Raw genomic sequence first — 22,353 nt, forward strand, 5'->3', positions numbered from 1 at the left:
GTATAAGTGTCCTTTTTTACTACGTCTCTCTACATCTGCTTTCCCCCCCCTACAATCTTGGCCTTTCTGCCAAGATAGACTTATTTAGACAATAGACAGGAACACACACACACACACACACACACACACACACACACACACACACACACACACACACACACACACACACACACACACACACACACACACACACACACACACACACACACACACACACACACACACACACACACACACACACACACACACACACACACACACACACACACACACACACACACACACACACACACACACACACACACACACACACACACACACACACACACACACACACCTATTTCTTCCACTTGCTTGCTATTCTACACTTCCATCCCTACTCCAAATTCACCATTGAGAGCCAAAGGTTCTAAGAGACTTCGCTGCCAAACACCTCCAACACCAACGGGGTGAGCTGCATGCTGTGCTCCGGCTGGAAGGACAGTGAGCGGTACTGTTTGGAGTGCTCCTCGTTGAGGCTGCGCAGGTCGGCTAGCTTCTGGATCATCTTGGCGTAAAGCAGCTGTCCTCCTGGGTGGTGAAGCTGGATGTAGGCCTGCAGGGTCTCTGACAGGCGGTCTTGGAGGGCTTCAATGCGTGCATGATCCTGCACACCTGGGCGGTCTGCAGAGTGAGGGGTGGTTACGGTTGTTACACAAGCTAAAAGGTGATCGAAATGTGCTGTTGAAATTGAAACCTTTTTGGAAACTCAGGATTACAATGTTTGTGTTTATCGTGGAAGTTTTATCCCACAAAATGAAATTGCATGACCTCTGTGTTTGTATTCCTACTGTTCTGGTCAGGTGGCTTTCTAATTTTAGATCAGTGAGAGCAAGTCTAATGAATAATGAGTTGCCTTCTATACACACAGGAATACAAATACCCACTTAGTTACACATGCTTGCATCCTTGCATAACAATACATGTATAATATATGCACTGCATCTACGGCAGATACATACCATAAGCAACGGGTGTGTGTTTAAATAAAGGCTTTTGCTCACAAGAACATGAAACCCCTCAAGCAGCTTAGACCTCCACCTTAATGTGATTAATGTTGACTGACAGATGTTTCAAATAATCTCTAAAATATTTAAGTTGATCTGTTGCCAAAATAAAAGCTATAAGATCACTCAAACAATTCATCGTGACCCTCTATATGTTTCCTCCTACACACAGTCAGACCTACGGTACCTGGAGAAAGCAAGCAGATGGCCATCAGCAGCACATGTTCCTCCTCCAGCAGGTTGAGCTTCTTTAAGCCCACCTGGAACTTCACCAGCGGTTCCAATAGCTCCAGAGTGTGGCCCGCTACAGAGGACGTAACACATCATTACTGTCTGTGCAGCACATATAATCAGCTATACACTATAATGTAGAAGAAAGGCCCTCCAGGGAATGTTACCATCCCGCTTACTCATTAATATTTTATTTTGTCAGTTGGAATTCTCTCGACTGAGGTTTTATATTTCCTTGCATGCTATGCGTTCTCAGCTTTGTTTTTAAGAACTACAAGCTGAGAATTTCTTTAAATCAGCAGATTTTAATATGGATTGATGTATATTTCTAGGGTTGCTTTTATGTAGATGCATAATTGAGAAGCCATATAAATACTGATCAAAGGTTTTCATTGATTATCATGACTGTACCTCCATTTGCTTATTTTATGGCCGGGGCTGTGTATTGGACCTCAATGCTTTTCCAGCACTGACTGAATAGTGCCTGTAGCATTGAACATTTTAGCGCCAGATTCTTTTTTAAATGAATTCATTGTTGTACTTAATAAATTAATTTAGACTTCCTTTTATAATGCATGTTATTCATGCACTGGTCTTACAGTGCAGGTACAGTTGATTGTGTTAAGGCAATGTTAAAGACTGACATGTTTTAATTGCAGAATGATTAGGATTTCTCAGTTGTGGGTTGTAAACATAACATTCACAGTTGGCCCCTGGCTCAAAGACACCAAAAGTGCACGTCCCCCGACCACGGAGGCCAGAACCCAGCTGAGCGTACTGACTGCAGCATCACATACTCGCTACTCGAGAGCGGTATACTCTATGGCTGGGGGTTACACACCCAGTGCCCAAAAGCTGAGGCCCATAAACAGATACAGACGGCGACACATGCTTTGAGCAGGTCACAGTGATGATTGAGAGAGATTACTTTTGTATAAGTATATACATTGTTTTGTTTTTTAGGAAATTCCTGGTCATTGTGCCTTTAACTATTTGTTTTTTAAATAATTAAATTTTTCTGGAAAAATACTTACTTAACAAAAGGCAGTATTAAAAAGTATCAGTTTGATAGTATAGAAACTCAGGCATTGTATTGGACATTTTTAACGATACATAGCAGTAACTATGTCTGTAACTACTATTACTGAAAAAAACCTACTAATGAACTGCAGCTGTGAAACAGAATGAATTTAAAATCCTGTGTGGAAGGATTGTGTGGATTCTTTTAATTTAATACTATTGATCACTACATAAGAAAACACATCTGCATTCCAGTCATGTTCATCTCAACTACTGAGTGATATTTTAAAAGGAGCACAACAGTGCTGCTTCTCCTGGTCCAGACAGTGGTTGTTTTGTGTGGTGAGCAGGTCAGGAGTGACATTCTTTGGTTGATCCGAGAGAGAGGGGTCTTGTTTGAAAGGCAATGAAAGCCTTGCCCACAGGGGCCTCTGCGGATATGTAAAACTGGTTTTGCAGAAGTCTATGCACTAGCATCCTTTTCCTATGTGTGTACACACAATTGCCAGTGACATTTTCAAACTAATTACGTATCTGGTCACTATCTTAATGCCAGACGGCTTCCTTCAGGCACTAGATAGAAATGTAAATGTGTAACTGTAAATGTGTGTGTCTTTTCTTCAGCTAAGTGAGTCGATGAGCATGCATATGCATACACACTAGCTTGTCTTCACAGCAGTCAGATTGTACGTGGCAGAGTTTACACTGACCTTTGGTGACATCGCTGATCTGGTATTTAAAGTCAGGCCCACCGCAGCTCCAAGACATGTCTTCCAGGTTGAAGCTCTGATTTGAGCGCAGCATGATAACCTCAATGGCGCTGGACTTCAGCAGGGCAATCTGGTCCTCTGCAGTCAGCTCCCTAGAGGGAAACAAATCACTTATTATGTTTGTGGACAGCAAATAGTAAATTATTGAACTAATAGTCTTCAAATAACCTTCATCATGTAGTGCTGGTCATGCTTTGTTTGACAGGACAGTGATAAAGCAATAGGTAAGCAAGTAAAGATGCAAGCCAAGTAGTCATCCTGCATGTATATGTCAGTTCAAAAGTTGTGCAATTAATTTCAAAGGATTTTTCTTATCAATGGTTCTACTGACTACAGGTTCAAGGTCAGTCACAGTCTTCAAAGTTTATCAGATGTATGTTTTGCAGGAAACATGCATGCTTTGGAAATGGAAACAGACAAAATCATCATCTTCTGTTTGCTTCCACCTGCTGTGAAGAACGGAGGTTGCTGTGTATGGAAAACTCATTTGATAAACATGAACTAAACTGATGCCAAGTGCATCATTGCGGTTACAGTAAAATCCTGCATCTACTGTAGTAATGTTGTGAAATTTCTTTAAATGTTCATAAAAGCTCACTACTGAACTAGCAGGAGACATGAGCTGAAACCTGCAGATCTTCAGGGGAGGTCTGGGCTGTTTTTCAGAGCTTAGGGAGCAGATCATAAGTGGACAAACATTCCAAAGGTAATCCGACCAAGTCCATCACTCGCTGCCAGTGGGAATGACATCTTTCAGGAAATACAGGCCCCAACTCGTTCTAGCCTTGACTTTGGGTTGACCCCCGAGACACTGAGCATTTGTCCCTGTCAACACACTGAGAGGCAAACACGCTGAAAGGCTGCAGTTTCAACGTGAGGAAGGTGGGGAAAAAACAATGAAAAGGCCTTGGCCAGTCATTGTAATTTTGCCTTTACAGTCTCAAACAATGTGCCGGCTTGTGTATTCCACAGGTATATTACTCTGTTTCTAGTTTCAAGGTTACGGTATTCTCCTTCATATCTCTTAAGAATCAACCTTGTGCCATTCAAACTAGTAAACAAAAGACAGTCTTTTGTAATAGGTCTATCACACGCTCTCAAAAAATGTTGTAAGATGATCAGAGAGATAGTAAACCTGAGTGTGTACATGCAAGGTAGACAGCTGTCTGCTCAGTACTAAAAGGAGTGTCTTCCTCTAAAAGGTTAGACAATCACCTACTCTGAACTTCACATAACAACATGACCATGGCAAATGTATAACTTTATCCAGTGAACACAACATAAAAAAGATTTTCCACAGCGTCAGCTATCTGTAATATACAGTCTATCAGTAATCTATGGCCTTTAGACCACAGCCATCACTGTGGCACAATATCGACTAATCAGGCAGAAAAACAAGTAGGTGTACAAAGTCTTCGACACACATTTAGGTAAAGAGTCACTCAGAGACATGTAAATACAAAATACATGGGAGGGAGTTGTGATAATTCTGCTCATACATCTTTGTTGAGATAAAGATTTTATTTTACCAGCATTTGTTTACTAGAGCTGGTCTATTCTATATGCAAACAGAAAATCAGATCAACAGTAAGTCCTCTGAAAAGACTTAAATACAGAGAAGCTGAGGAACTGTGTGCCATCTCCTCTACCCCTCTGTCACAGTGGAATGCAAAACAATACAGCCCAAGACTGAATTAGCAACATGTCGTTATTTCTGCAAACAAACATGCTTTCTTGCCATCATATTGGTCATTGCAAATTTAGAAACACAATATTTTTTCAAGATAGAATATAAATCCTCGAGAGAAGCCATGTTTTTTACTGGCTAACATTTGTTGTTGACAACTAATTTAGAGTTACAAAACATTGGCAGACTGATAGAAACATGCTCTCCACATTCATACACACACACACACACACACACATACCTGAACCCAGGGATCATCTTGGCAAAGCCAATGACCTTCTGGATGCTATAGGAGACCAGGTCAGCCAGGTGGGGCAGCATGGAGAAGCTGGAGCCCTCCTCCTCACTGGAGTCAGGGCTGCTGCCCTGCTCGTGGTACATCATCAGCAGGTTGTTGAAGTTCATTTTGGTGTCTACTGACTCTGCAATGATCAAGTTGAAGACAATAGAGCGAAGAGGAAGCAAAAAAAGAGCGGAGACAGAAGAAAGTAGTAAATAAGGGAGGGAAAAGTGGTCATACACAAAGCATGACAATGTCAGACTATTCCTCATGAATAAACAGACTTTGTGCCGAGACAACTGAAACAAATCAGGGAAAAGAGAGGGCTTGTTGATGGAAAGGATCATCTGAGAATACACAAGTGACAGGTAAGTAGGAGTGAGATGAAAGCTTAGATGACAGCTATGACAACATGGGAAGCACGCTGAGCTCTCTGAGGTTGTTTTCAGTCATTCCTCTCTGCTGGGTGTTGCCCATAGGCATCCATTAGTGATGGATGCATTAATGAACTGATGTTTACTACTAGGAGTCAGGTGTCGGTGGCAGGAACAAGTTATTCATAGAATTGCCACTGAATTCTCAGTAGAGCAGCGCAACCGATTATATACGCCAACATGCAAACAGATGAACTACAAGATGTGTGAGCCAATTTCACTCCCTACTGAAAGTTGTGTATCTTTGTGTTTTAAGTTCAGCGAGATGACACCTTTTTAGTCCTGGTTTCAGTTTCTGATTTGTTTCTAGACAATTACAACAAATGCAGGGATGTTTCATTGTAACCCAACCTGCACACAGTCACTCGATTTTGAGTGAAGTGTCCATAGTGTGTGTCTCTTACCTGGAGAGTGACTGAAGGAGTCAGAGGAGGCATCGGAGAGAGAGTGGAGGGAGGCTGCCCTGCTGGCGCTACGTGTAACTGGGCCCTCGCGCACAGGAGGCTAGGCAGCAAAAAAGGGCACATATAAAGACTGGAATTGTTCCATTTTAACACTATCACAACAACACCCGCTGTATTTCTATTCTGTTTGAAGTCCCGTGAAATCGCGAATTGAAAGAAACAACAGTAATGACGATAAATGTATTAAGACACAAACCCTGAAGCGGCAGAAGTCAGAGTAGGAGTCATCATATGTTTTGTGGTGCGCCTCTACCAGTGTTGCGATGACCTGACTCTGTTCGTCACTGAGCCGAGGGCGCCGCGCCTCCTTCTCCGCTTCACGCTGTGCTTCCTCATCCTTTCTCCGTTGAATCAGATCTTTCTTCCTCTGCACTTCCTCATCAGTCAGAATGACTGAGGATGCAAGCATAAAGAGAGAAAGAGAGAGAGGGAGTATCACACACACACACACACACACACACAAATGGAGAATACAGTGTTTACATAATTAGAAAACAGGTGGGGTGAAAGCAGGGGAACAAGTGCGGAAGAAAGAGCTTTTAAAGCTTTTCAGTATGTATTGGTGTTTACATTGTGATGAAAACTATGTCAATGTGCTGTTGGGTGGTGGAGGGGGTTGTTATTCTCTGGAGGAAGAGAATGGGAGGGGACGGGTCCATATGGAGACCCCTGCTGCAATGAACAAGTGAATGCATTGTTTTTGCTCTGTTCGCTCCTTGTTGTTCTAACCACTGAATTAGCTCACAGAGACAGAGAGAGACAGAGAGAGCTGGGTCTCAACAACATGCTGCTGTTTTTGCAACAGCAATGCCACTGGCTCCTCTCTGCGTACAGTAAATCAAAGTTACTTCCACCACTCTTGTGGTATTCCCAGAAACACTGAGGGGAAAGGACATACAGCTGGAAGTGAGAGGCCTTTGCTCAAAAAGAGGCCTGGGGACAATATCCGGATATTTCAGGAGAAAACAAGAAAAAAAAGACGTACCTGCTATTTACAGACAAAATAAACAAAAGTGTTTGGAAAGAAGAGGACTCGCTAGATTGTACATAACAGCAGGTGTTTAAACTTCAGATGAAGTATACTTAACTCTATACACAATGTGGGGAGGCTCCACAAGTTCAAATAGAATATGTCAACACTCTAATGGGGGCAACGACCCAGAGATACTGACCCCAGTCCAAATATTACGTAATATATACAAGAGGGACAGTATGCCCCCAAAACTTTACTAGCCATCCCCCAAAAAAGAAACAACAAGCAAAGTAGATTTAATGTAATTTATATACAGTAAGTTATATTAATATCTAATTTGTCTACATGGGAGTTTGGTCTTAGATGAGTCCAAGACATAGTTTTGATCCATGTTCAAAAGTGTTTGGGAAACATGAAAACTGTCAAAAACTTTAAAATAATTAATTCTAAGAACCTTGCTTTTAACACAAAAGGGTGACTCACTGTTTAAATACATGTTATGTTAGAATATTGCCCTCAAGCCATAGGGGTCACCTGTCATACTTACACTCTTTCATCATGCCAATGTCCACACAGCGCTTGAGCCGGCATGCCTGGCAGTGGCGCCTGTTGTCCTTGGTGATGGTGCAACTGCCATTAAAGGGACACGTGAAGGCAGCCTTACGCTTCATACTGCGCCTAAATAAATGACATACATTTTACACTCTATTAAAACACACAAACACACATGTATCTCAATTTATAAACAAGTAATATTGAAACAGCATTCATATGCAATGTGCACAAATAATAATCATGGCAGAACTAGGAAAATATTTTTCATAGCTTGGGACTGAGAGAAACAGCATAAATATGGATGAATACTAAAGAATCAAGGGGGTAAAAGACAATTATTGCCAAACAGTGACGCAAAGCAAAGTGATTTAATCAATGACGGACGGTGTGTATGATCATTTATACACAGATGTGAGTACACAGATAAGCATGCTGGGTGAGAGTTCAAACAAGGGCCAGCTGAGAGATGAGGAAGGAGATTATTAAACATCCGTCTTTTTCATCCTCTCGCTTTAAACATCAACAGTGCTGAGAGGAACAGACGTAAATGGGCGTAAACATCAAACACACACAAGCTCATGCAATCATGACATGCTCTAGTTTTGTCTTCAGTTAAATTGGAAACTCATGTGTGTATCAATGAGCAGGCAGCAGCCAAGGCGATAACTACAGGACCGAGCTCATTTGTATTCTCTACCTGCTGCTGGGCATTAGTGTGAACTTGGATGTTGTCAGTGGTTTTGTGTGAGTTCTTATGTAACTGTGGGTGGTAATTACATTTAGTGTATGTGTGAGTGTGGGTGGCCATTATTAATGCAAGTTCAGACCTGTGTTTGCATGCTAATGTATACATGTGTCAATGACTTGTTAGTAGATGTGCATCTCTTTGTTTTCATCAGGGTGGTATAAGCAATTGTGCTTCTACATAAGCCCTACTTAATGTGCGTGTGTGTGTGTGTATTTGTGTACATCCAATAACTAAAAAAGATTTAAATAAATATTTATTAAAATATAATTTATTTAAATAAATAAACTGTAAGCTCCCATATGCATTTGTGTACCTGAAAAAACCCTTGCAGCCCTCACAGGTCATGGCGTTGAAGTGGAAGCCAGTGGCTTTGTCACCACACACGCCGCAGATCCGTGGCATGTTCCTATCGAACTCATCGGGGGCCAGAGTGGACGTACTCACAACTGTGGACTCCATCACTACAGAGAGAGAAAAAAAAGACAATGAAATCAACTCCTGGTTATACAAACTGTGCAATTGCTCAATAACTCATAAGAAAAAAAGAAAAAGAAAAATATGAATTAGGCTGCCAACTTCTAACATCTGAAGTAAATTTAGATTAGTTCAGCGTTACATTTCCCGAGATGTGCAAGAGCAAAAATAATAAAAGTAATTTAAAATGACCTTCTATCATAATATTTTTTAATTAAGTAATGTTTCAAATGTGAAATGTTTTTTCTTGCAAAGTTGTTGTAAAAATGCTACACCAAGTGAGACACGTCTCTTTTCACCTGTCTCCATGTCAACCAAACAGTGTCCTGTTTTTCAGGATATATTCAAGTGCCCAGTCTCCCCTTCGGAGTTGAACTCAACTCTAGTGTTTTTGCCCCGGGGCAAGGAACTGGAGCCATATGAATCAAGTGGAAAAACTCTTGTTCTGCTTTAAAATGCTGGCTCTGGGTTACATTTGATTACATAGTGCTCCGAGTATCTATTTCACTTAACAGCCTTGTGAGAGGGAGAAAAAAAAACATGTCACCACAAGGCTAGCATCCTCGTAAACAAACAATCACTGTCTTTTTCACAAAGCTCCTTTCTTTTTCTCTTCTTTGCTTCCACTGTAGAGTGAAAACGAAGCGAATGATAGAAGGAGATGAAGGGCCATGGGAAGGGAAGGCAAACCTCAACAAACTCACAAGTCAACAGCCAACGACTTAAGGGCCTGGTTGAATAATTTAAAATGTTTTCACAAATTGCTCCATCACTCATGTCAAATTAAAAACCACGGGTCCTTCTAAAAGTCTCACATACTCCTGCAAATGCAACAACGGAGTTCTTATTCATGTTGTTTTTTTCTATTTAGTACAACTGAATTTGAGCAGTATGACTTTACACCCAATTCTGTTTGTGTAAAAACAATCAACAAAAGTTTAAAAGAAGAACGGAAACAGGATCTTTTAAATTCCTCACTGCTGCAGACATCATGGACAGCCTTGACTCAAGCCTCCAGTGTGTTGACATGTTGTATCTCAACGGGACATGCTTCAACCAGGAACATCTGATGCAACAGACGTTATGGTACAGTGAAACTGTAAATATGCACATGACTGGAAAGACCACAGCGGAACTCGTAGGATGATGGAAAATCACTTGAGACTATTAATGTTTTCACTGAGCTCCTGAAACAATGAGCTTTGGCCAGCTGATGTAAAAAAAAAAGAAGCTCTAAGCAGAGCAGTATTTTTTGCTACAAAACCGAAACATGTTTTAAAAAAACAAATGTAGTGGGTTCAATCTACGGATTTAACAAGAACAGATTCTTCAGTGCTAAATCAACTCCAAAATAAGGGTGACAGATTTTCTACAATATCGCAGGTAGAGGATACAATTCTTCCAGACCAGATTACAAGTGGTCTAGTCTTCCGTTAAAGAAGAACGAAGAAAAAACAACTTCAACAAAAACATGCTGAAAATGGCGACAAGTGCAGCTGCAGCGACTGCTCCGCCTTGACTCGTCAAAAAGAAAAGTGGTGTATGGAAATTCCAACTTCCAGCTTAGGTAAGCACCTCAAAGACAGGCATCCATATTTATTAAAGAGCTCAAGAAGAGCCCTACTAGTCTGTCTCCAGACAGAATAGACAGAATATCCTGTGCTCTGTCTCAGTGCACAACTTTTTTTCTTTATACTATCCACATCCCACATCTCGTGTGCAGAGGTAAGGTTATGAACGAAGGCTGAAGTAATCATCAATCATACTAATTTTATTCCTTCCTGACAGTGTTAAAATAGAGTTCATCCATGGACACATCAAGATAAGGCCTCCAGGCTGTTTACCTTATGATAATACTTGCCATCAAGGTGCTATGAATAGCATGAACGGGCACAGTACAGATTTTACATTTCAAACATTGACACTCCATGCAGCCTACATAGTGTGAGTAACCCTGCTGGCTAAGACTGAGGCTTGCAACTGTGGCCAGGGCTGGGTACCCATCTAAATGATTTTTACACAAATATATTTTGAAAGGGTTTAAATGCGCTCAAATTCACCACACCAAAGACTGTGTGGGATGTAGCTGTTGCAGCAGTGGGCCAATAACAAGTCGCATTGATTAAGAAAGCTTGCGTTGATTGGCAGCGAGCCTAACCATACATATAGTATTTTTTTTTTGATCTGGGTACAAAAAGAATTAACTGTAGGTATCATTTGACTGGAGGAGTTTCAGTATTACTTACTGGGTTCTTTTGACTGACACCTTAAAGGGTAGCATTACCCAGCCCTAACTGTAGCGTACTGGAACAGGATATTTTCCAACAGTCCTGGGGAAAAAAATCATGGTTCTTTAATAAAAACTGATTTCATGGGAACTCATTCAATGAATTAGCCAAGACATTATAGAGTCTTATAGGCCCCTTGAGAATTGGCACCAAACCCCATATGTCTGTTAAAAACATAACTTTTTGGCTTTGTTGTGTGAATAGTTGTACGAGTTGGCCCATGAACACTGATCATGGTCAGGTAAATTTATATGTCCTCAAGGAGGAAAAACGTTTGGTAAAAACGTCTGGAGTCCTGCTAACGTTTGAAGAGGTGACACAAACAACATACAGAGTGCATCTATGACCCAACAGAAAAAGTGCAGCGTCTACAGCTGGTTTCAATATATAATTAGTCTTTTGGCATAGCTAAAGAATTGTTATTTCTATCATGTAATGTAATATTACACAATACTGACCAGTATAAATGGCACAGCCCATTGTAAAACATAAAATTTGTTCTACTGGTGTAGGCAAAGTAATTCCAGCAGGCATTCACACTCATCACTCATGAACCAACAGGGAAAACACCCATTTACCATACCATATCATCAACTGATCAGTGAAGTCAGTCCTCTGTGATTGCATTCAGCCCTGACAGGCCATTACGCTAAATGCACAGTAGTATTGAGAGAGCGCTAAATAATGCATGAGGTTATTAGACCAGATCTGTACTCATTCCTGTCTCAGGCACGCAAAGCCAGGGAACAGGTTCTAAGCTTTAGGCTTCTACTGAATTTCTCACTCTTGAATTATATTGTGTGTACGTCGATCAGCAGCATCAATAAAATCTGCCATTGCAGTAATAATGTTAGATATTACTCATGTCTCACTGGCATAAAGCCTGAGGATAACACAGTAACACTGTGATTTTTGATTAGCTTATAGGGGTGAGCCCTGTTCCCTGACGGGCAGCTAAGTATACATTTTTCACCGTTGAGTATAATTAGTGTGCTTGTAGATTGTAACTACACTCCCATACCAATTAGAGAATAACAGTCATGTGTTGTGAATACTGCGTTGCAGCAGGAGGGACAGTACTGTGCGCTACAACCGACTGAATTTATTTAAGAACTCGACGTCCAGCAACTTTTGGAGAAAGTGTTGAACTCCAACCTGCTGGGTCCAGAAACTTCTCAGGTGGTAAACATATTTGTTGCTCTCCGCAGTTTTGGCAGAAATATGATTTCAAAAAACATACTGAGCATAGAGAGACAGAGAGAAATGCACTATGCTTCAGAGGGGGTTTGAGATGTTTCAATGGCTGTTTTACTATTCCAGGCCATCATATTAACCTTTTCCAAAACATTTTTCTCCAAAACAAACTTTTTAAGCAAGTGCTAACATCCCCAATGCAATTTCAGTCAAAAGCAACTGGACTTGGTTATTTGTCTAGGAAGATGTTTCACCTCTCATCTTCATCAGTTCATGTACGCATCTGACCAGGCTGGGACTGGTCCAACTATCTGGTGTGGAAATCCAGGTATTAAACCTCTCACAAGGGCGATGATGTCACTGGAAACCTTTGTGTTTCAAGTGCCAACGACCGTTGTTAGAGTGACAGTCGTTGTTGGGAAGTACGTTTTGACTTCGTTTGTGCTCTATTGGGTCATAACAACAGTCGTTGGAGTCACAGGAGGCCATTTGTGAACAGTTGTTCTTTGAGGTTAGATTGTTGAATCTCCTGGGAAGGGATAAATGGTAAAGGGTTTTTCCACTTTTGCATAGATGGCTTCTTTTATTCCTCTTTCAAACCATCTGTCCTCTCTGTCCAGGATGTAGACATTGTTGTCATCAAAGGAGTGGGCTTTCTCCTTGAGATGTAAATGGATAGCAGAGTCCAGGCCTGAGGAGTTAGCTCTCCTGTGTTGGGCCATGCGTTTATGCAGTGGTTGTTTTGTTTCTCCAATGTAGAGATCTTTGCATTCCTCGTTGCTTTGAAACTTCTTCCTAGACAAATTATCAAGTCCAGTTGCTTTTGACTGAAATTGCTTTGGGGATAACGATGACCTGGACAAATGAGAACATTCAAAGGCCAAGTGCTAACAAGTTAAGCATGTATTAGGGCGCACTCACACTGTCCGCCCATACCGTGCCCCGCGCTTTAGGGTACTTGTCCCCTCTCCCTCTCCCCCCACTGGCCAGACTCGTTTGTACTCACACTGCCTGGGCCTCGGCGACTGCTTCTTGCCTGTCCATATGTCATCACACCGTAACACGTCACACGCATTGATGACGTCATCGCGATGCGTCGCTTTGTTTACAAATCTTTCCATAGACCTCAGAGTTTTTGTGCGTCTTGTCGACTGGTTTTGAATATTTTCATCAGACCAAATCTGCAGTAAACACTCCACCTCCGCATCACACCAATGTGAACCTTTCGCCGCCATTGTTGTTGTTGTTAAATGTCCGCGCATGGTCCGCCTTTTCTTTCTATGTCCGAACAGGCGCACATAAAATTACCTCAGAACCGCCGTAGGCCGTAGTGCTTGGCTCGTTCATGTGCAATAATGCTTTACAAAAGCCCACCTCTCCCAGATGGGCCGTGGACGGCAAGCGTACCGCTCCTAGGAGCTTGCACTCACACTGGTCAAATAAACTAGACTTTAGCCTGGAAACGTCCTGGTGCACGGCACGGATGAACAGTGTGACTGCGCCCTAAATTGACCCCCACGTTCACGTTGGTGTGATGCGGAGGTGGAGAGGCGTGTGACGTGTTACGGCGTGATGACGTATGGACAGGCAAAAAGCATTTGCGCGAGGCCCAGGCAGTGTGAGTACAAACGGGCCTGGCCAGCGGGGGGGCTGGCCAGCGGGGGGAGAGGGAGGGGGGGACAAGTACCCTAAAGCCTGGGGCGCGGTACGGGCGACCAGTGTGAGTGCGCGCTTATTTAAAATGTGGGAATCACCAATCCTGCATTTGATTTTGATAATTGAAAATGAAATGTCATTTCAAAAGACTTTCGAAATTAGAATTGAAATTGTGACACCCCTAATTAAAAATAACTAGCCAACTTTCATGTATTTGCTAATTATTTAAATGTGATTATTGATTTTTAACAGGAAATTCACCAGAAAACACAAAGTAGCTGGAGCTGTTTTTGCTCCTTTTGGAGATTGACGTTCAAAATGCCTCTCTACACATGCATGTTTCCGTTCTGACGTGGATTCAACATTGACATGGCTGCACAACATACAAACAACTGTAGTCTCTATTGTTGTCTTTGCATTTCAAAACAAAGCACTTTTAATCAGTCTAATGTGGTTAATATTCACACTTCTGTAGATGCAGTGGACATTAATACAGAAAAATAAAAATTTACTTGTGACTTTAATTACTGTAATTATTAGCATTCTTGACTTCTTCTATACTCAGAGTTGGTCTTTATTGCAGATATAATATAACTATCACATTAACATTAGTTTTTTTAAATTAAGAGTTGATATTTAACTTGCATTAATAAAAATTTCATGTGACGGTTATGTTATTATGTATATCATGACTACAATCTTGGGACATAAAATTAACTTAAACAGGGACACGTTAGAAGTTGCTGTTGATTGTGACATATGTCTTTGTCAAATAGCTTTAAGTATATAGAAGACACATGGACATATTCTGTGTGGATGTAATGTAAAAGGTACACATATTCCATGTGAAGTGGAGCACTACTGAGGGTCGTTAAGGTAGCTCATCTTATCCACATGACTAGTATGAGAAGGAATAAGCTTACACCAGTTGAGACAAATCTCTCCCTCAAAGCAGTAGTAACAGTGTACATGAGTGAATGAGTGATTTCAAAGCTGTGTACTTAAACCACTACATACTAGGTAGCAAGTACAAAAATGCTAGTTATTCACGGCAATATTGAATTGAATTACAGTGGACGTCTCTTAAATATAAAGCAACTGTTTTGTTGCACCAAATTTCTTTGGATTACAAATACTTCTCACCCTGTTATCGAGTGTGTCACATGGTAGGCATGTTTTCACTCTGCTTATGTGTCCATTACACCTCACTGCACATATAATTCAGATGACCTCTCATCTACTGGCCTCTGTATGGCTTTTTGCAGCCAGAGAGAGGAAGTGCCAGCCCACGGGGGAGCAGTGACAGTGGGAGTAGTAGGAGGAGACAGGGATGCACGGGAGGAGCAGGCCAGAGAGGGGTGAGGTGGAGGGGAGCTGTGAGATGAAGTAAAAACAGATATGGCTATATTACATAGATACAGTGAATAGGGGAGGGGTGACCTCTTTGTCGCAGGGACTTTCTATGTCACAAGGCTTACCCTGCTGGCTGTTGCGAATGTGAGGGATAAATAGTACGAGGAGCGGTGGCCTAGAGAGAAGCAATCATCACAAACGGTCCGGTTTTGTTATCTATAAAGAAGTTTCTAAAAATACAGTCATAAGCCACTTCAATTACTGGCTAAATATAAATAAATGTCTCATCTCTGACAGCTACTCATCTTGAGAAGTATCAGGGGAAAAAGCTATTTGCTATTCATGTAGAAATCACATTTTTGTGCGATTTATCTTTGTTAGTGGTACTTTACTCCCCTTTTTCACATCAAGGAGCTGATTTTGGTGTTGCATGTTCTTTGTGTGCGTGTGTGTATGTACACTTGCCCATTGTGACAGTGAAAATCTGTTGCCTGGCCTACTAAATTGTAATTCTGATAAAGACTGGTGTTGATATATTTAATCTTCATGCATGTCTCTTTAAGCCTTAAAGACTTACTCACTTGCATGGTTCCCACTCTTTTCTAAAGATAATTTCCCAGGACATTTTCAGTTATAATCTAGCTGGAATAACAGACAGGGATCAAACCAAGCATTAATATGTTCCTCTCTGTCAATGTATGACTTAAAAGACGCACAGTACAATGGCTATATTGTGACCACAAGCGCATCAGCCTGCTTACCCAAGAAGTAATAACAATGAAGACCAGGGGGGGTATGTTGAAGCTGTGCACTGTGTGGTGGGTGTGTCAGAGGGTCTGCCCAATCAGCTACACGTTCATAAACCATGCTGTAATGAAAAGGGCAGTGCGCTTGCCCAGGTAATTAATTACATTTTGGGGGTTTTATTTTGTCTGATGAAGAACCCAAAACTCAAATATTCAATTACAGCGATACAAAACTGAAAAAGGCGAAAAACTAGTAAATGTTTCTCTTTTATTATTCGATGCCAAAAATGGTTGCCGGTTTATTTTTTGTTCTTTCACTAATCGATTAACTGCACTTATAAAAGTACTGACAATATGACAGTTCTTTTCAGATAAAGGTTGAGAGAAGAATTGATCACATAATGTAAAATAAGTATCTTTTGCTGCAATTGATGGACTCTATCCAATAAATCAAGGGATAAAAGAAGGGAAATGTGCACTGGACGCCTGGGGTTTGGGAGTCTTAGCAACACCGCGGCAGTGGTCGATGAGCAAGAGATGAGGCCTGCTGTAATTATGCGTACTACCGCAAACTGACTCTAGCTTGTCATTTCAACTGGGTGGTGAAAGCTGCAAAATAAAGAAATTACCCTAATTTTGGTGGTGTATCTGGAGGAAAGGAAAGGGAGTTTCCCTTTCTTTTTACCCAACAAACTAACGGAGGGAGAACAAGTGCTACTTAGCATGCAGTGAAGCAGTGACTCATCTTTTCCTCTTTTGATTTATTCACATCATGGCTGAAATGACACGCATGTGTCTCATGATCCAGGGACTTATGTTAGAAACAGTCCCGGGTTGGATTTAAAGACATGACAGTCTGTCTGCAGAAGCATAAATGCTGTACATTTAATAAGACATCAATTTTAAGTGTTCTTGGTGGTCTGTCCTAAATGAAGATAAACATGTCTGAAAAACCACTCATCATATAACAGAATATATTTCCTAACCTGAGCATAACTTATACTACATAAAAAGCCCATAGATTAAATATTTATTCCTGAACACCTGGTCAATTTTAAATCTGGTGGAGTTGAATGAATATCCCACCAAAGTTCACATGAAATGACAAAACCTGTGTTACATCTATCAGTGTAAATTGTTTGCAACATCTGCATTTAAGAGTCTCAAATGCATGTGCATAACTTGCACCTGCTAATGACTTGACGTTAGACGTCAATTAGTGCAAAATTAAGTCTGGGCTACAGATGGCGTGAACCTGAGGGGGAGAGAGAGTAGAGACTTGTTAAGTGCTAATATGAGAAATAGTAACACTTCATGCCGATGATGTTGCACAATGAGCATAGTCCTTAGAATATAGTAATTCATGAATATGTGTATTACTGCTGCAGTTTGAGCTGCTGTGTGATATTCATACAGGGATAAGTACCAAGGTGTTCCATGGCAGGAGTCCAATACCACTCATAAGGAAGCTTATTTCCTTCTGTTCTATTTGCCATTTCATTTCAAGCTGCACCACTGTCCAAGTATGTGATTACCAAACAGGAAAGTGGCCATTGGTTTTCTTTGTCAGGTGCCCTGCTACTTACAGAAAAAACATAAGTGAGACCTCAGCTGTAAAAAGGATTTGGACTGCAGCCCAGATGTTAGATTAACTTTCATCAAAGTCAATATTAAGTGATTAAAAAACCCACCCTCCACCAAAGCCCACCATCTAACAAAACTAATTAAGTGGTGCCATTAGTGCCTGGGTGTTGAAATGAAATGTGATTGAGGACAGGGCAAGATATAACAAAGTGGGTAAAGAGGATGATCCAGACAGCATTTCAAGGAGGGATCGTTTTAACTGCACACAGGCGTGCAGAAGAGAAAGGGGAAAGCGGGAAATAAAAAACCTCTGGCATCACGTCCCAAGAATGTCAGCAATGAGCTTACAGACCACATCCCAACACATAAGAGTCAGAGTCGGAATCACATCCAGACCTATAACAGCACTGGAGGAAAGAGAGGGGTTGCTGTGGAACGCCTGAGTGGGAGAAGGAGGCCCTGTCTGACAGCCCAATGAGCATCCTCTGTATACATCACATGACGCAATCCCACAAATGGTTCTGAAATTGTTCCATGCTGCCAAAAGTTTCTCTTAAAGGGAAAAAGAGAGAGAGCGAGGGAGCGAAAGAGAAGACAGGGAGAAGGGTTGGAGGGAGAAAGGAGAAAACATAAGGCGATGTGTTTTACTGCATACCTCTGGCTGGGTCACTATGAGTACAGGAGAGACATAAAACAAATCAGATCTGGAATGACCCGGCCTGCAGAGAGAGCCACAATGGAAATACATGGGCTTGTAATTCTCACATAGACGTACATCTAGGCTCACAGTAACGGCAGGCAAGAGATTGAAAATGGAAATTTAAAAAGGAGGAGGATAGTAGTAGTGAAGAATACAAGTACAATTAAAAGAAAACATGATCTGGGATTTGTGACAGAATTAGTTTAATTCACACATGCATGATTTCTAGAAATTGCCTCCGGGAAAAAAAACAATACATGGGGAGAACAAATAGAGGGACGAGAACAATGGACAACGAGAGACAATGTGGACCAACAACAAAGAAGACAAACTGAGTCTGTAATGCAGCTAAACAACTGGCTGAGCAGACTAGTCCGGTCCTGTACCTTCGTTTCCCCCTCTCTCTCTTTCATTCTCTCTCTCATTCTCCCTCCTGCAACCTCCAAGGGTCTATCTCATGCTATTTTCCTGCGATTACAGGGAGCATGTTACAGCAGCAGTAATAGCACATGACAAGGTGACCTGTGCCCCACACAGGATGGGCTAAACTGGGGTGGAAGGGGTGGGGGGTCACATGTCCAACCCTATGGTCTCCGCACCACTCCCCCCCTGCCCAGGCCCCAGTGCTGGCCTACAAGGCAAGAGAGAGAGGCAGTGACGGCAGCGTGCCCCCTTATGCTGGGCCTCTTGCTGGACTCTGGAGAGGGGAAAGAGAAGAGGCAGGGAGAGGCCCACTCAAACACACACCGAAAGTCCTGTTTATGTCTATGCTGAATTTGACAGAGAATGCGCATTCTCAAGCACACAGAGCCGTGCTCGCATAGAGCCAACTGGACAGAACCGGACAGGCAACCAACATGTGGGTGAGGTGGGTGCAAATGCGCTTAGCCCACAAGTCAAAGTTATATAACCTCTATAAAATGCTGTATCTCTTTGAGGAAGTATAAGAAACGACAGAAAACTTTTGAAAAGGTGAAAAATTTCTATACAAAAATGTCAGCCACAATCCTGTTTATAAAGTGAAAATAATTTTAAAAGGGCATTCTGGATATACACTTCATTAGATATCAAACAGCAACTTATATGGAAAATATTTTCCACATGATGTGTACTCCATATATAACAACAAATATGACCTGTGTGATGTGTTTGGCCTAGAAACCATTAACCACAGAAGGTAATTGAGGACGTAAAGACATTAGGGGTAACTTAACACTTCATTAGTCTCACAGGCAACTGAACATATGTGGTAAACAGCACGTATGTACAGAGCAACATACAAGTGGCTCTTTACAGTAAAGTACAGCGGCCTCTTTCTTTCTATAGGGTTACATGTGAGAGGAAGCGACCAATTACTGTAGTCACGAAAGGGGGTTGGGGGCGGGGTATCTCACTGTACAGGAGACCTAATGGACTGTACCATCACCACAGCACACAGCTCCATGAACAACCTGCCACAGTTAAAGTCAACAAAGACACCAACAGAGCCCTTATCTTCTCGTTGCATGTCAGCACTCAGTTCCACTGAAAAACAAATTGAAAGTGATTTAAAAGCTGAAACTTATGTGGTCCTTATTTGGGTTGAGTCTCCCGTTCTGTCCCAAATAATAGGTTATCTCATAAATGTCCACATCATATAATTTCAGAACATTTGTGACCATTGATCTCTTGAGAAAATATACCAGTCATTTTTCTGAAACAGGCGTTGAAGCAGCTGACATAAAAACAACATCCTGCCTGCTACTTTTCAAGAGTCAAACTGTTTCATAAACAGAAATGGATAGGTGTGAGAATTATAGCACCACACTCACTGGGAAACTGGGTAGGACTATGTACCCCTTGCTGTTCGCTGTATTTGGTCCTGTTCAGATTTACTTTGAAGTGATGAGCAGGAGAGAGAGAGGAGCTGGAGGCTGTTTAAATATCAGATGCAAGAAAAACAAGGCGCTCATAGTAATTAATGATGTCATTATCAGCCTTGCCAGTTCTCCATGATGAGGAAGTGCGTGGTTAAGGATTAAAAAGAAATTATTCCACCAAGCAACTGTGTGTGTGTGTTTGTGAAAGTGAGAGAGAACTCCTTCCATGCTGAGATAAATTGCTGTAGGTGGCAAGTTACCTGAATTCTGCCCTGATTATAGATCACTGCAGCTTATCGCGTTTTTATTGTGTGTTATCAACACAATACACATGTGAGTTGATGATACACTGGGTTATTTAAGTTGACTTACTAGCTAGTAATTAATATTAATAAATCAGGAATGTTGAACACGCATTGTTTTGTTTTTGTGACTGCTAATGAAACGAATCTACTAGCCACTTGCATATTTTACAAGCTGGTAAATGGTGCCAATTTGATGCTCTGTTATTTATTTACAGAGGGAATAGCTGTATGATGTAATATTCTCATTTAGATAAAAACATCATACAGTATTCGCTAAATAGGGGCAATCATTTTAATTTGTGCATATTTCAATACACATCCCTTCAAGTCAGACCTCTGAATAGAAATACTTTATTGATCCTAAGCTGGGAAATTGTGTAACAGCAGTATTACACACAGAAACATCAAAACAGTAATGTATAAAAAAAAACAATATAAAAAATAAAATGTATAAATAAGCAGTTTAATTGTAGTGCAAATGTGAACATAATATAAGATAAGGTGCAGTGGACAGATTATGAGAAAAACCTATACGGTGCTTGTGATTGTGTTGTTATGAACAGCGTAACTGTTATTGTACAGTGTGATGGCATGTGGCAGGAAAGATAGATTGGTTTACGGAGAGTCACTGATTTAGGTCACAAATTAACCAAAGTTTGCACATTTTCAATTCCAATTCATTCTTCAATAAACTGATATCACAGTCTTCTTGATGGCAACATGAATAATAGTCTGTGCATTACTTTCTGCCTAATGTTTAAGAGATTTATTGTGTATGATGAGGGTGAATGTTTTTATTTTAAGCATCAAAGTTGCCAAATCATAAAACTGAGCCCATGTGAGGAAATCTGTGCAAAAACAAGTGTAACTTAAAAGCAACTTAAGTTGGGACTTAATTACATGTTAACAAACAATTTCACGGTGCGTCATCTGGTATCAGGTATGACTTTGAAAGCAAAAGAAACATATCTCACCTGCGGCTTTCGCATGCCCTTGTACAATAGGTAAAGACTTGAAACCGTTCTTCTGTTTATCCCAAGTTGTTAATCCTGTTCAATACAAAAGCAAAATGGCATGTCGCAAGTCACTGAGTGGGCCTATATCCTCGTACCTGACCTGCAGTAGCTCTGTTTATGTAACACCGAGTTACTTTCAACAGCCAACATACACACTCACTTGTGATCATATAGCACTGAGGCAACTACGGAAGCAAACACGCTGACAAAACAACATACTTAAAACTGGGATAAACATGTTTCTCCTGTAGTATTGAGCAACATGCATTACAACAAGTCCTGATTTTAGCATTTCTCCTGTGCTTGCGAGTTTCATACCTCAGCTCAACTTTTCCCCATCAAGACCGAGTTGCTTTTTAATCCTCTTTGGTGGCCGTGGGTCGTCGTGTTCATGCTCTGGCAAAGTGCGTCCCCTCCATGTTGACTGGTGTGTTAGCTTTGAGGAGAGAGGGGACCGCGTTGCACTAAAACTCAAAAAAATTAGAGGAGACTTTGGGGGAGAAAACGTCAAACTCGTACGCCCTTCCAGACGTCGGCTCACAGCAGCAGCGGCGGCGCTGGTGGGAGCTAACGTTAGCGTGGCTAGCTGGCTCCTTTAACCCTAAAACGCGGCGCCAAGTTCAGCCAGCTTACTAACCGTGCAGGGACCGCGGCCGACAAACATGCAACGAAAAAATGGTGAAGACGCAAAATGTGTTTCACTGACGCGTACGCACTTACATGAAGAAAACTCAATCACACCTACGGTGGTCCGACGTGAAACACCCCTCCTTCTTCAGGACCCAAATAGATGGCCATTAGTTTTTGCTATGCACCGCCCCCTCTCCAGGACCTCTACGGGGAAAGAGGGATTTCCCCCCCAGCCCCTCTGGTAGCCAATCACAGGGGGGCTCGGCATGTCTCCTGTGTTGTGATTGGGGAAATTTCGGCCCAGCTCGGCTCTGATTGGTCGACTTCGGTGCCGATTAGA

The 22,353-nt window shown here is 41.5% G+C and overlaps 1 protein-coding gene across 1 annotated transcript; it reads right to left on the reverse strand.

Annotated features, from left to right (window-relative positions):
* Window positions 1–309: 309 nt before the first annotated feature.
* Window positions 310–22,138, reverse strand: LOC310965313 (vitamin D3 receptor B). The gene is made up of 10 exons (XM_083938832.1): window positions 21,702–22,138; window positions 21,342–21,416; window positions 8,522–8,669; window positions 7,453–7,583; window positions 6,129–6,325; window positions 5,873–5,972; window positions 4,996–5,176; window positions 3,008–3,159; window positions 1,234–1,350; window positions 310–663 (listed from the first exon to the last, which is right to left on the reverse strand). The coding sequence occupies exons 3-10, from the start codon at window positions 8,665–8,667 to the stop codon at window positions 410–412; spliced, it is 1,278 nt and encodes a 425-aa protein (XP_083794958.1). The 5' UTR covers window positions 8,668–8,669; window positions 21,342–21,416; window positions 21,702–22,138; the 3' UTR covers window positions 310–409.
* Between the last annotated feature and the right edge of the window lie 215 nt (window positions 22,139–22,353).

The sequence above is a fragment of the Echiichthys vipera genome (assembly GCF_963691815.1).
Source record: "Echiichthys vipera genome assembly, chromosome: X".
In the NCBI taxonomy this organism is placed as follows: domain Eukaryota; kingdom Metazoa; phylum Chordata; class Actinopteri; order Perciformes; family Trachinidae; genus Echiichthys; species Echiichthys vipera.